This window comes from Bombus affinis, unplaced genomic scaffold (assembly GCF_024516045.1).
Source record: "Bombus affinis isolate iyBomAffi1 unplaced genomic scaffold, iyBomAffi1.2 ctg00001078.1, whole genome shotgun sequence".
NCBI classification, from domain to species: Eukaryota; Metazoa; Arthropoda; class Insecta; order Hymenoptera; family Apidae; genus Bombus; species Bombus affinis.
The window spans coordinates 3,013-17,867 of NW_026109541.1; the positions used below are offsets into that span (position 1 = coordinate 3,013).

At 35.6% G+C, this 14,855-nt stretch overlaps 1 protein-coding gene and 2 long non-coding RNA genes across 13 annotated transcripts; all 3 read left to right on the forward strand.

The window, feature by feature from the left end:
• Nucleotides 1-2,574: 2,574 nt before the first annotated feature.
• LOC126928572 (uncharacterized) lies at nt 2,575-4,390 on the forward strand. The gene is made up of 3 exons (XR_007716784.1): nt 2,575-2,744; nt 2,819-3,287; nt 3,367-4,390. It is a non-coding gene; the product is annotated as an uncharacterized LOC126928572 (long non-coding RNA).
• Nucleotides 4,391-4,718: 328 nt separating this feature from the next.
• Nucleotides 4,719-7,461, forward strand: LOC126928570 (uncharacterized). Of its 11 annotated transcripts, none has more exons than XM_050744198.1 (5): nt 4,719-4,980; nt 6,118-6,197; nt 6,252-6,369; nt 6,589-6,678; nt 6,779-7,461. In XM_050744198.1, the coding sequence occupies exons 1-5, from the start codon at nt 4,965-4,967 to the stop codon at nt 6,883-6,885; spliced, it is 411 nt and encodes a 136-aa protein (XP_050600155.1). In that variant the 5' UTR covers nt 4,719-4,964; the 3' UTR covers nt 6,886-7,461. The 11 variants fall into 11 exon arrangements, 6 of the variants coding, with proteins under 6 accessions (XP_050600155.1, XP_050600157.1, XP_050600153.1 ...); XM_050744200.1 differs by having other exon boundaries at nt 4,720-4,980; nt 6,270-6,369; nt 6,779-7,458; XM_050744196.1 differs by lacking the exon at nt 4,719-4,980 and adding an exon at nt 5,043-5,175.
• Nucleotides 7,462-13,332: 5,871 nt separating this feature from the next.
• On the forward strand, nt 13,333-14,543 carry LOC126928573 (uncharacterized). Its single transcript, XR_007716785.1, has 2 exons — nt 13,333-14,094; nt 14,174-14,543. It is a non-coding gene; the product is annotated as an uncharacterized LOC126928573 (long non-coding RNA).
• The last annotated feature ends 312 nt before the right edge of the window (nt 14,544-14,855 follow it).

Below are 14,855 nucleotides of genomic sequence, written 5' to 3' on the forward strand. Positions count from 1 at the left end.
GTTATACCGTAATAGTATATAACGTTATACGTTGAAACGTAATACTCCATAACGTTATACGTCATATAGTGATGCAATATAACGTTATAGCTTCTAACGTAATAGCATATAACGTTATACGTCATATAGTGTTGCAGTACAACGTTATAGGTTACAACGTAATAGTATATGACGTTATACGTCATATAGTGGTGCAATATAACGTTATAAGTGATATAGTGATGCAATATAACGTTATGCGTTATAACGTAATAGTATACAACGTTATACGTCATATAGTGATGCGGTGCAACGTTATAGGTTATAACGTAATATTATACGACGTTATACGTCAAATAGTTGTGCAATATAACGTTATAAGTGATATAGTGATGCAATATAGCGTTATGCGTTATAACGTAATAGTATATAACGTTATACATTAAAACGTAATACTCCATAACGTTATACGTCATATAGTGGTGCAATATATTGTTATACCTTATAACGTAGTAGCATATAAGGTTATACTACATATAGTGATGCATTATATCGTTATACCTTATAACGTAATAGTACATAACGTTATACGTCACATAGTGATGAAATATATCGTTATACCTTATAACGTAATAGTATATATCGTTATACGTCATATAGTGACGCAGCATGACGTTATAGGTTCTAACGTAATAGTATATGACGTTATACGTCATAAGTGGTGCAATATATCGTTATAAGTGATATAGTGATGCAATATGACGTTATGCCTTATAACGTAATAGTTTATAACGTTAAACGTCATATAGTGATGCAGTACAACGTTATAGGTTATAACGTAATATTATACGACGTTATACGTCATATAGTGGTGCAATATATTGTTATACCTTATAGCGTAATAGTGTATAAGGTTATACTTCATATTGTGATGCATTATATCGTTATACCTTATAACGTAATAGTATATATCGTTATACGTCATATAGTGACGCAGTATAACGTTATAGGTTCTAACGTAATAGTATATGACGTTATACGTCGTATAGCGGTGCAATATAACGTTATATGTGATATAGTGATGCAATATAACGTTATAACTGATATAGTGGTACAATATAACGTTATAAGTGATATAGTGATGCAATATAACGTTATAAGTGATATAGTGATGCAATATAACGTTATGCGTTATAACATAATAGTTTAAATCGTTATACGATATAAGGTAATAATCTACAACGCTATACGTTACAACGTAATAGTTCATAACGTTATACGTCATATAGGGATGCTATATAACGTTATAAGTGATATTGTGATGCAATATAACGTTATACCTTATTACGTAATAGTATATAACGTTATACGACATATAGTGATGCAATATAGCGTTATAAGTGATATAGTGATGCAATATAACATTGTAAGTGATATAGTGATGCTGTTACGTTTCGCTATCCAAATTTTGAAATTTTAAACAATGTAGTAGTCGCTGCCACCAGAAACAGTCTAAGGACTGTTTCAATTAGATATTTCTTGTTAGATTATGTAGCGTTGATCGGAGTTTAGGCCACTGGTCAACAATCTCCACGTTTCGGCTAACCTGCTATGCGCAGGAATACTAGCACGGGAGAGGATTGTTTGGAATAAACAATTATATTATAAATAATTATTACAGGCGGAATTAATGACGAATTATACTAATCATTGATATTATTTATTATTTTAATTATTAGTTATTAATAATAATTAAAGTTAACTCACCTGACGTTGGTCTCCGCTGATGAACGGGCAGGCCGCTGGGGTGATTCCGGTTTTACAAAGATCGACACTTCTATAATTTTTCGTTTTAATCTTTATTTAATTTGAACAGTGTAAACAACAGTGTGTCCGGACGTGTTTAACAATTCGAAATTCTAACACAAAAACTTGAGCCAACTATTGTTTTGATTCTAACTGACTAATAACAATTATTTTATAATTCGAACTGACTAATAACATTTATATCTCGTAATTCTTAAACTCAAACTGGAACGAACAATTATTCTCTAATCCTAACTTAAATTCTAATTAAATCAACTGAACGAATTCTCTTAAATCAACTCAACTTAAATCAGACTCACTCAAATTCAATTGAACGACTAACAATTACTCTCCTTATTTTCGCTAAATTCTCCTGAACCAACTAATCACAATTGCTCTATCCTATTTCTTTATTCTAACTGAATTACTCTTCTTTAATTTCGTTAAATTCTCCCGAACGCTAACAATTTCTCTGACTATATTCTAACTGAACCAACTAATGGCAGTTACTCTCTTTTCACAATCACTCTGATTGTTCTAACTGAACCACTAACAATTAATCGCTAACGCTAACGCTAACAATTAATCTGACTCTTCTTTATTTTTCGCTAAATTCTCCCGAACGCTAACAATTTCTCTGACTCTTCTTTATTTTTCGCTAAATTCTTCCGAACGCTAACAATTACTCTCTTCTATTCCTTTATTCAACTGACCCGCTTACAATTACTCTCTTCTATTCCTTTATTCAACTGACCCGCTAACAATTGCTCTGATTTGAATTATGTCGCTACGCTTTTTATAATGACATCCCCAATGGGATGACAGTCACGTGACAGTTCATTCCGGTGGGAATCGCAATGCTGCAGGTTTTTAGAGTTTCCATGAGAGAACGTGGATTTTGATGATTACAGGTTATGTTGAGTGATGGACACAAAAGCGTCCGCGCCTGTGCGAACTGTGTGAGTATGTGTTTTTAGTATTCTATCTCGTTTCGCATGTTGTTTGTTTCCTTAAACTTGTGAATTTGTTTTAGCGCAAGAGGAAGAAGATATGTGAATGGTACGAGATGATGTGATCGACGTGCGTGTGTGAATATGTGCGAGGGATGATGCTGAAGTGGCGGTTTTCCATCCAAATAGGCACAGTGGCACCTTCGTTGGCGTCGTGTCCTGATGATCTTTTGACAATTTGGTTTTATTTGACAATATGAGATATATTTTGCTCCTTGTAGATTTATATGTCCATATTTGCTATATATTAAATCGTGTATATTTTATATTACTTTCTTGTTATTAGGTTATTAGTTGTGTAGCTCCAGTTTCTGATCTATGGAAAGTGGTGAAACGTCTTCACGAAATACAATTTCATTCGTTTTCCTCCCTTGCATTGGCACGCTGTGAGTGGTGTCGACTTCCAGATGAGGTTTGTGCATCTTGATTATTATGCGTTTAATGATAGATACGGAGGTATCTTTGTCAGAGGTTCCCATGCGGACTGTCTCGGTGTGTATCTTGTTATGATTTCTTTTATTTAGTACATCCTGCTTCTTTCGTGTTTTATTCACTGCATATGATATTTCAGTGCAAGAAGAAGAAGAATTGTAAAGAATCCGTAAGTGGCCCTAGAAGACGCAGTCATCGTGTGAGGTGTTGTCGGCAGGAACGAAGAATCGAAGTTGTTGAAGAAGTCGTGTGACATTTGTATTGTTTCCGGTTATATACAACGCTATTTCACATATCTATGTATATATATATATATATTATTATATTATTATATATTATTATACTAAATCTTCAGTTGATTTAGTTGAGTGTTCAGTAATGTAATTTTTACAAGGTGGTTTTGTATATTAGATGAGTAGTTGTTCGATATAATAATATGTGTATATATATATATATATACATTTCACAATGTAATTTTCCATTATGTAAAATATATATATGCATATGTATATGTGCGCGTATTGTTATTCTCATTGTTTCTCGGATCGTTAATTGGTTGAATATTCCATAATGTGGATTTCGTATATAATTCTCTAGGTTCGTAGAAATGTAAATCTATATATTTATTTCTTTGCGTTTTAATGGTTTAATAACGTATACATACATATATATTATGAATTTTTCCCAAAGATACGCGTACGCATGTGTATATCTATATATGTGTGTGTCGCAGAGTAATCTTGTATACAATTTTCACTTTTATTAGAATGCTGATGTAGTGTAGTATATTTTATTTCTTTTATATTTTATTAGATTACCAATTATTTAGATTCACGAAGTAGGTCACACACACAGATATGCATACACGTGTGTGTATATACATGTGTTTTCGCAGAGAAATCTCATACATTTGAATCGCGGCTTGTTTTATTTATTGGTTCATTTAATTATTTCATTTTATTTGTATTTTATATGTCATTGCTGATTGGTTGTAGTGTTTCTTCTTATTGATTCATTTATTTCATTTTGATTGTCTGTCGTATAATTCTTTTTATTTTGATTGGTTAGTTATTAGTTAATTTATTATTATTGGTCGTGTTTAATTATTCATAAGTTATTGGTTCGTGGCGTCACGTGCGGAACGCGGGACGTGACACCCCCGCCCTTGGCGTTCAAATTTCCGAAGGAAATTTGACTGATCGTAGCAGATGTAGTTGCGATTGGTTGTTGGTCCATCATAACGGGCAACAGCGCGAACTACAATTCCTTACATCAAAAGATTTCTTTGGGGTTATTGTGTCGTGTTAAGATTGACATTTATGCATTACAGACAAAATATCGCGGGTTGGAGTTTTGTTATTTGTATTTCACACAATCTACAACGCGCTCTTTGAATTTGTGTGCATAAAAACGTGTTGGAGGGTCTTCGTATGGGTCGCGATAGCCTAAGTCTAGATTATCGTACCCGTCTTTTTATTATTTTTTTATTAGAAATATAATTTATTTGTGAGGTATTAAAGTTACTACATACATGCGTTGATTGGTGGTGGATGTCCCTAATATGTGGTGACTTTTGCCAATATCGAATTAATTATCTATCTGTTAATTATTTTTAACTTTATTTTAGTAGGTGACGTGTAATTCAAATAAAATTAATATTATTTATGTATATGTGTTTCATTGCGCGTGCGTAAGGACTATTCCCTATTCGTGACAATCTAAGATGGCCGTTCATGAATGTCTCTAGTATATGGTGAATTTTATTCATGCGGTTTTGTTATTTATTTGTTAATTATTTGTGACTTTATTTTAGCAGTTGACGTATAATTGAAGTGGAAATAATATTATTCTGTATTTATTTTAGTGTGTATAATTATTGCATGTAGTTCATTGCGCATGCGTGAGAACTGCTTCACGCTCGCGACGGATTTTCAAAATGGATGTTTGTGTACGTCTTAAATAAGAGTGTGGTGTTTCGTAAATTTGTTTGATATTGTAATAATTGTTTTGTTACTTAGTTTCAACTCCGTTCTAGTGAAGTGTCAACGTCTAGTTTTGTGTTCGTCGTAATGTGTATGTTTAATTTAACATTGTTTTGTATTTGTTGTAATATGTGTATATATACTGTGTGTTATTTTAATGTAATAGCGTGTGGATTATATCGTTGTCGAAAATATTAATCACTAATAGAATCGTTTCACTGTTTAATTATAAGGTAGTTTATATTTATGTAGCATTTGTTTAATTGGTTTAATCTAATGCGTGCATAGTGTCACCAGTCACCACTGTGTAGTATAACCTTATTTCTTTATACGTAATTTAATATAGTAATGCTGTAATAGCTTAACACAATATGATAATTCCTAATTTTAATTATGTTTGATTACTAATGCTCGGCTAATCTATCTTGATTAATTTCTAGCCTATTTTTATTTTATTAGCTATTTCTATATCTTCCCTATTTGTTGTTACTTAGTAATTATGTGATTTATTATTAGTGATTTATTATTATTTCATATTTGTATAGTATAATTTTTTGAGCTAATCTATGTATTATTGGTTAAAACTTGTTTATTGAATTATTACCGTTTGTAGTTTCTCAAATCCTATTCCTTCGATGCTGCGTTACCGTGTGTAAGGCATCATCCGGTTTTCATTACATTCAAAATACTTACTACAGATACCTTCATTCATCCTATATTTGTGAGTATAAACATATCATTTAGTTAATTAATTCAATATGCACGTAGTGCATTGTGTGAGCGACCGCTATTGTGCATTACAAATCTGTTTCTATATGTGAGGTATAATAATAATCGTGTAATGTAAGTCGAGACTAATTCATGTATTATAGATTAGAACTTGTACACTATATTATTACTGTTCATAGTTACTTCGTCTTTATTCTCCAAGTCTACACGCTATGTCGCTCACGCAAGACACCTACCCAACGTAATTGGCAATCTTGTTGTAAGTTTTAATAGTATTATTTCTTTTCATATATGTCAAGGCAATTGAGGCCAGTTCTTGCATTCGTTTCAGCTGGCAGTCGTATTCTATGTTCTACGGAGTGGATCCATAATTTATCTCTGCGGAATTCCTGCATGTACACTTCCTTCTACAATGATTAGTTGTGGACTAGGTACTTTTTACTTTCACTGCCTTTAATTATGTTATTGAATTAACACGTTTTATAGAACGCAAATAGTAATCTTTCTTTTGTTTTTAGGTTTCCACTATCTGCACTATTCGACAAGCAGTGTCGCACTTACTTTGGTTTAACCACGATATTGTTATAATCGTTTAGTACTATTATATTTTGTATTAAGGTAATTGAGGTTAATTCTTCCATTTGTTTCAGATGGCTGTCATACGTTATGTTTTACGAATATGGGCTTATGGCATGTCTTTGCATATACACTTCCTTTTACAATAGTTAATTGTTCACAAGGTACTTTTCACTTTCACCGTTTTAATCACTTTATTGAATTAATACATTTTAGATTTGTGTAATGTTTAGAAAGTACATAGTAATTTCCTTTTCTTTTTAGGTTTCCATTATCCGCATTATTCGACGAGCAGCACTACACTACATACTACTGTACTGTGTTACCTTCTGAAAACGTTTCGTTTATTGTTTATTTCGGTTATGCGCTAATTTTAACTTATTTAAGTGCACTGTTCGCGGAATCCCTTTCACTTCAATCATGACGTTTTGGTTTTCTAAAATTTCCAACACTTTATGCGGTCCCGAATATTGGTCGGAAAATTTTCCTCTTCTGGGTTCCTTTAATAGATATACTAGATCTCCTATTTTGAAATTTTGCGGGTTGATTCGTCTGTCATAGTATTCTTTTGACTTTAATTTGGATTTTATCAAATTTTCTCTTGCCATTTGTTGAACGGTGACGATTTTATCGAACAGGTCTCTGAGATACTCTGCATATGTTGGTTCCATATTCTCCTCGGTTATCATCTCGCCAGTAGGTTCTCTGGCTAAGTGCCCAAAGACTAGTTCGTGTGGGGAGAATTTTGTTCCTTCGTGTACGGAGGTATTGTAGGAGAACATGGCTAATTCCACCCATTCGTCCCAGTTTCTGGAATTTTCGATGTACAGGTTGAGGTATTCAGTTAATACGTGGTGAGATCTTTCGATGGAGCCGTTGCTTTGTGGATGGTATGCTGACGTGGTATACCTTTTTATGCGAAATCTTTTTGCTACTTTTTTCATCAGCGAGGATGTAAAATTTGCTCCCCGATCAGTAAGGATAGCCCTCGGTGAACCGAATCGGCAAATGAATTGTTTTACGAAAACGTCAGCTATCTCGGCCGAAGAGATTCCTGCCATCGGGATCCCGATTGAATATTTTGTCAGTAAGTCTTGGATGGTTAATATGTATTTATTTCCCTTTTGTGTCTGTGGTAATGGACCGACGATATCCATACTAATTTTATCGAACGCTTTACCTGGTGTGTCTGTGAGCACCATGGGTTGCCTTGTTTTTATTCTGGTTAACTTTTTCAATTGGCATTCTTTGCATGTTCTCACGTATTCCTGGATTTCTTTCTTCATGGTTTTCCAATAGTAGTATTGTCGTACTCTTTGGTAAGTTTTTGTTACTCCCTTATGTCCTGCTACAGGTGATTCGTGCTTTTCTCGTATTATGTTGCTTCGCGCTTCCACCGGTGGGATAATTATTTCCCCGGTACAGATGGTAATAGCTATGGTTTCTCCCATGAATACTTCTTTCAGTTTCCTGATTGTATATCGCCAAGATATTTCTTCCAGGTTTGTTTTGCTGATGCTAAAGGACGTTAATTGGTTTTCTTTTACCACATCCAGTAAAGATTTCAATGAGTTCAGTATATTTTCTGGCGTTATTGGAGAGTTTCGATCTTCCTTTACGGGTAGGGACACGATGTATTTTCCGGAATCTTGATTCAATATTACTCTTCCCAACATTAAATCTCTATAATACGGCAGTTTTCCTGCTTCCTTCATTTCTAAGGCCCCTTTATCTATCGGAGTGCCATGTATATCGACGAATATTATTCTATGGTCGTTTACTCTCGTAATCGAGTCTCGCGTTTCCAAGATTCTTAGCTCTGAAAGTACCGCAGGCATTGCGTCCTTTCCTTGTTGCTGAATTGGTTCGGAAATTGTTATAGGGGGTTCTTCTTCATTCGTTTTATCGATGTCGGTTATCTCTTGAGTGATTGTTTCCTCGTCTGTGTTTACGTCGATTTCGGCTAATGCGTGGTCAAAATGTTTTGTGGGTGTTTCTTCTATGGTGACGTGTTTTCGAATGGAAATTTTTTCTTGTTTTCCTGGTCTATTGTGTTGCGATAGTTCGCGTGGTTTAACTTCAAACGTGGGGGAGTCTTCGGTTAGTGTGTCTAGTTCAAATCTCTTGGGTGCGGGATATCGACTCGGTGAATCTTCCTCTCTTTTCCTGATTGGCAAACAAACCTCAGGGGGGTTTCTAGATAAGGCGTCTGCATTCGCGTTTGCCTTACCTTCTTTGTGTATAATGTCGAATTCGAAATCCGCCAATTTTAGTTTCCACTTCCAAATTCTTGAAGTAGGATCTTTGATAGAATGCATCCACACCAGAGGTTTATGATCGGTTATAATGGTGAATTTTCTCCCGTACAAATACGGTCGGAAGTGCATTGCGCTGTAAACGATCGCTAGGCATTCCTTTTCTATCGTGGAATAATTTTGTTCGGCGGGGTTCAATAATCTTGAGGCGTATGCGATCGGTAGGTCTTTTCCGATAGGTCCTTGGCTTAGTACGCCGCCCACGGCATATCCAGATGCGTCTGTCGTGAGATTGAATGGTTGAGAGAAGTCCGGGTACTGCAAAATGGGTTCTGTTATAAGGGCTGTTTTCAAGGTGTTGAATGCATCTTCTTGGTTTTCCGTCCACTTGAACGCAACGTCCTTTTTTAGTAATTGCGTCAATGGTTTCGCAACCTTGGAGAAATTGGGTATGAACCTTCGGTAATATCCAGCTAATCCCAAAAATTGTTTAACATTTTTTGATTTCCTTGGCCGTGGAAAGTTTGAAACTGCCTCGATTTTCTTTGGGTCAGGTTTAACTCCATTCTCACTGATTACATGTCCCAAATATTTTACTTCGTGCCGTAAGAATTCGCACTTGTCCGGTTGCAGTTGCAATTTAGCTCTCCGTAATCTGTCCATAAGTCGATTAAATTTAATCTCATGTTCGTGAATGGATGTGGAATAAATTACTATATCATCCAGATAAACGAACAGCTCTATTCCTTGCAACCCTGACAGTATCGAATTCATCAACCGCTGGAACGTTGCTGGTGCATTTTTCAGTCCGAAAGGCATTCGTTTGAACTGAAAATGACCATATGGCGTCGAGAATGCAGTTTTGTGGGCATCTTTCGATGACATACGGATTTGGTGGAACCCAGATGCTAGATCGAACGTGGAAAAGTATTTCGCACTTCCCAATTGGTCCAATATTTCAGTGATATTGGGTAGTGGATAGGCATCGCCTATTGTTTTGTCATTTAATTTCCTGTAATCAATAACCATTCTCCATCGTTTGTTACCTTGAGAGTCCGGTTTCTTCGGCACGATCCATAATGGGGAGTTATACGGAGATGTCGATGATTCCACAACGTCCGTTTCTAGTAGTTCTTGAATCTGGCGGTTTATTTCTTCCCGATGTACGGGAGGATACCGGTATTGTTTAACATTGATCGGTATCTCATCTGTGGTAGCAATTTCGTGTTGTAAAACGTCTGTTCCTTCTAGTGTCTCCCCTGGGAGATGAAATCTATCTTGATTCTTCCGTATTAGCGCTTCGACGTTCCTCTTTTCTTCTTCATTTAAATGCTCTAGTCGCAATAATTCCATTATTTTGTCGAACCTATTTCCCTCAGATGCTGAAACGGCGTTGCACGTAGTATGAGAGGGCGGAGTAGGAGTTGCAAATTTTTTTATTACTATTGTGGGTACGGTAAATTCGTAATCCCTCGAGGTGGTATTAATTATTCTTAAATAACCACGTCCCTTATGGTTTTTCACGACCGCATTTCCGAAATAGACTCCCTTAATCGGTTCGATTTTGGGGATGAATCCCTCAATTTCCTCCGGATTTGCGATATTTATGGTACATGGTACCGAACTTCGTTTCGGCACAATTATCTTTTCTTTTGTATCAAACGGGATGTAGATATCCCCCCATTTGATATGTTTTTGCCCGTAATCCAAACGGGCTCTGTATTTTGCAAAAAATTCGGAACCTAAGATTCCGTCTTGATTGATCAGCAGGGAATCATCAACTACATGGAAAGTAACGGGGTGGCCCGCAACCTGTATTATTGTCTGCCCTAGGGTGACCAGGCTCGTTGCCGTAATTCCTCGAACTTCAATTATCTCTTGCTCGTTGATGATCGCTGACTCGGGTAAGGCAGGTTTCTTGATAATGTTAATTTCTGATCCGGAGTCTAGCAGTAGATTCGCCTTCGTTTTCAAATCCGGGGAGACTATTCTCGCGGTAGGAGTATTTGAGGTTTCTTTTATTTCTATTGAAACCATCCGGAAAGGTCGACGTCCGAATCTGAGTCCAACACCCGGTGATACTTGTATGGGACGTTTAGGAATATTTTCAGTAGATTTAGAATTATTCTTTGAATTTTTATTACAAACCTTTTTGCTTATAGATTCTGTTTTGGGTTTAGGGACGGCTATACTTTTATTCTCTATAGTCTGAGTTTTCTTAGAATTTAATGGCTTGACTTTGAGTTCGATAAAGTTACTTTCTGATGGTTTTATAGAAGTTTTTGAGGGTGATACGCTCGCTATCTCTTTTCGTATTATATTTGAAACGTTCACAAAATTCGTGGAACCTTGCTTTTGTATTCTTGCCGAGTCAACCGTGATATTAGGCAGGGGATAAACGTCGCCTTTCGTTTCGTCGTTCAATTTCCTAGTTTCTGCCTCTTCTGAAAGTTCTTTGATATTAGTGTTGTTTATTTTGGCTGGGGATTCGGGAGATTTTTCACTCATGATTTCGTCTGTGGTGCCGTGCGTCCTCTTGCTACTTAAAGTAACATCGTCTTTTATCCCAGCAACGGAACAGTGTTTGTATTGGAAGGTTGGTTGTTTCAAATAATCAGCATCCCTCCTTTGACTTGGATCTCCTTTGAGATGTTTATCTACGCATTTTTCTTTCCAGGTTATTGCTCTTGCTCTTTTCCTAATATCTTTCTCTATTCCCGGGTCGCTTAGACGATTCCACGACGGCGATACAAATCTCCAATCCTGGTGGTGGTTTCTGATGTTGTTACTATCGTATAGGGGACGAGTTTTGTTTCCATTATAATTATTCGGAGGTGTCGGACGATTTTGCGTCGGCGGCACGAATCTTCGATCCTGGCGGTTGTTTCTGATGTCGTTACTATCGTATAGGGGACGAGTGTTGTTTCCATTATAATTATTCGGAGGTGTCGGACGATTCTGCGTCGGCGGCACGAATCTTCGAGCTCGTTCGCATGCCCTTAAAAATTGAAATACCGGTGGTCGATGGCCGTCGAACACTGGCACTGACTTGATCGTGTCTTTTAGTTTAATTGGTTGAAAATTATCATTAATGGGTCTTCTTCCTCGCGGAATTAACGGCGTCGATGTGGGAATTTCGGTATCTCTCGATTCCCTACTTGCACGCAGGTCTTCTTCCACTCTGCTTAGACTTGCATTAATGTCGGTTAGTACGCGAAAATTCTCGTCCCACGCTTTCAATTTTTCCGACAACAACGTAATCGTGTCCTCGTTTAGTGAGTCTCGTGCGACCGCCATGTTTTTTTTTCCTTTCTTTTTGTATATGTTTATGTGTATGTTTCAGTTAATAAATTGAAAAAACTTTAAACCTATGAGCGTATGTTATTGTTTATACCAACTGTAATCCTCCGTGGAGCGTATCCCACCGCTGCCACCAAAATTTTTATCTATATATATATATATTGTTACGTTTCGCTATCCAAATTTTGAAATTTTAAACAATGTAGTAGTCGCTGCCACCAGAAACAGTCTAAGGACTGTTTCAATTAGATATTTCTTGTTAGATTATGTAGCGTTGATCGGAGTTTAGGCCACTGGTCAACAATCTCCACGTTTCGGCTAACCTGCTATGCGCAGGAATACTAGCACGGGAGAGGATTGTTTGGAATAAACAATTATATTATAAATAATTATTACAGGCGGAATTAATGACGAATTATACTAATCATTGATATTATTTATTATTTTAATTATTAGTTATTAATAATAATTAAAGTTAACTCACCTGACGTTGGTCTCCGCTGATGAACGGGCAGGCCGCTGGGGTGATTCCGGTTTTACAAAGATCGACACTTCTATAATTTTTCGTTTTAATCTTTATTTAATTTGAACAGTGTAAACAACAGTGTGTCCGGACGTGTTTAACAATTCGAAATTCTAACACAAAAACTTGAGCCAACTATTGTTTTGATTCTAACTGACTAATAACAATTATTTTATAATTCGAACTGACTAATAACATTTATATCTCGTAATTCTTAAACTCAAACTGGAACGAACAATTATTCTCTAATCCTAACTTAAATTCTAATTAAATCAACTGAACGAATTCTCTTAAATCAACTCAACTTAAATCAGACTCACTCAAATTCAATTGAACGACTAACAATTACTCTCCTTATTTTCGCTAAATTCTCCTGAACCAACTAATCACAATTGCTCTATCCTATTTCTTTATTCTAACTGAATTACTCTTCTTTAATTTCGTTAAATTCTCCCGAACGCTAACAATTTCTCTGACTATATTCTAACTGAACCAACTAATGGCAGTTACTCTCTTTTCACAATCACTCTGATTGTTCTAACTGAACCACTAACAATTAATCGCTAACGCTAACGCTAACAATTAATCTGACTCTTCTTTATTTTTCGCTAAATTCTCCCGAACGCTAACAATTTCTCTGACTCTTCTTTATTTTTCGCTAAATTCTTCCGAACGCTAACAATTACTCTCTTCTATTCCTTTATTCAACTGACCCGCTTACAATTACTCTCTTCTATTCCTTTATTCAACTGACCCGCTAACAATTGCTCTGATTTGAATTGTGTCGCTACGCTTTTTATAATGACATCCCCAATGGGATGACAGTCACGTGACAGTTCATTCCGGTGGGAATCGCAATGCTGCAGGTTTTTAGAGTTTCCATGAGAGAACGTGGATTTTGATGATTACAGGTTATGTTGAGTGATGGACACAAAAGCGTCCGCGCCTGTGCGAACTGTGTGAGTATGTGTTTTTAGTATTCTATCTCGTTTCGCATGTTGTTTGTTTCCTTAAACTTGTGAATTTGTTTTAGCGCAAGAGGAAGAAGATATGTGAATGGTACGAGATGATGTGATCGACGTGCGTGTGTGAATATGTGCGAGGGATGATGCTGAAGTGGCGGTTTTCCATCCAAATAGGCACAGTGGCACCTTCGTTGGCGTCGTGTCCTGATGATCTTTTGACAATTTGGTTTTATTTGACAATATGAGATATATTTTGCTCCTTGTAGATTTATATGTCCATATTTGCTATATATTAAATCGTGTATATTTTATATTACTTTCTTGTTATTAGGTTATTAGTTGTGTAGCTCCAGTTTCTGATCTATGGAAAGTGGTGAAACGTCTTCACGAAATACAATTTCATTCGTTTTCCTCCCTTGCATTGGCACGCTGTGAGTGGTGTCGACTTCCAGATGAGGTTTGTGCATCTTGATTATTATGCGTTTAATGATAGATACGGAGGTATCTTTGTCAGAGGTTCCCATGCGGACTGTCTCGGTGTGTATCTTGTTATGATTTCTTTTATTTAGTACATCCTGCTTCTTTCGTGTTTTATTCACTGCATATGATATTTCAGTGCAAGAAGAAGAAGAATTGTAAAGAATCCGTAAGTGGCCCTAGAAGACGCAGTCATCGTGTGAGGTGTTGTCGGCAGGAACGAAGAATCGAAGTTGTTGAAGAAGTCGTGTGACATTTGTATTGTTTCCGGTTATATACAACGCTATTTCACATATCTATGTATATATATATATATATATTATTATATTATTATATATTATTATACTAAATCTTCAGTTGATTTAGTTGAGTGTTCAGTAATGTAATTTTTACAAGGTGGTTTTGTATATTAGATGAGTAGTTGTTCGATATAATAATATGTGTATATATATATATATACATTTCACAATGTAATTTTCCATTATGTAAAATATATATATGCATATGTATATGTGCGCGTATTGTTATTCTCATTGTTTCTCGGATCGTTAATTGGTTGAATATTCCATAATGTGGATTTCGTATATAATTCTCTAGGTTCGTAGAAATGTAAATCTATATATTTATTTCTTTGCGTTTTAATGGTTTAATAACGTATACATACATATATATATATATATATATATATATATATATATATATATATATATATATATATTATGAATTTTTCCCAAAGATACGCGTACGCATGTGTATATCTATATATGTGTGTGTCGCAGAGTAATCTTGTATACAATTTTCACTTTTATTAGAATGCTGAT

Coding starts and splice junctions, on each gene's coding strand:
- LOC126928570 (XM_050744196.1), top strand. CDS start 5,124: ATGCGTGAGAACTGCTTCACGCTCGCGACGGATTTTCAAAATGGATGT. Junction 6,198..6,251: donor ACGTAATTGGCAATCTTGTT/GTAAGTTTTAAT, acceptor AATTGAGGCCAG/TTCTTGCATTCGTTTCAGCT. Junction 6,679..6,778: donor AATAGTTAATTGTTCACAAG/GTACTTTTCACT, acceptor TTTTCTTTTTAG/GTTTCCATTATCCGCATTAT.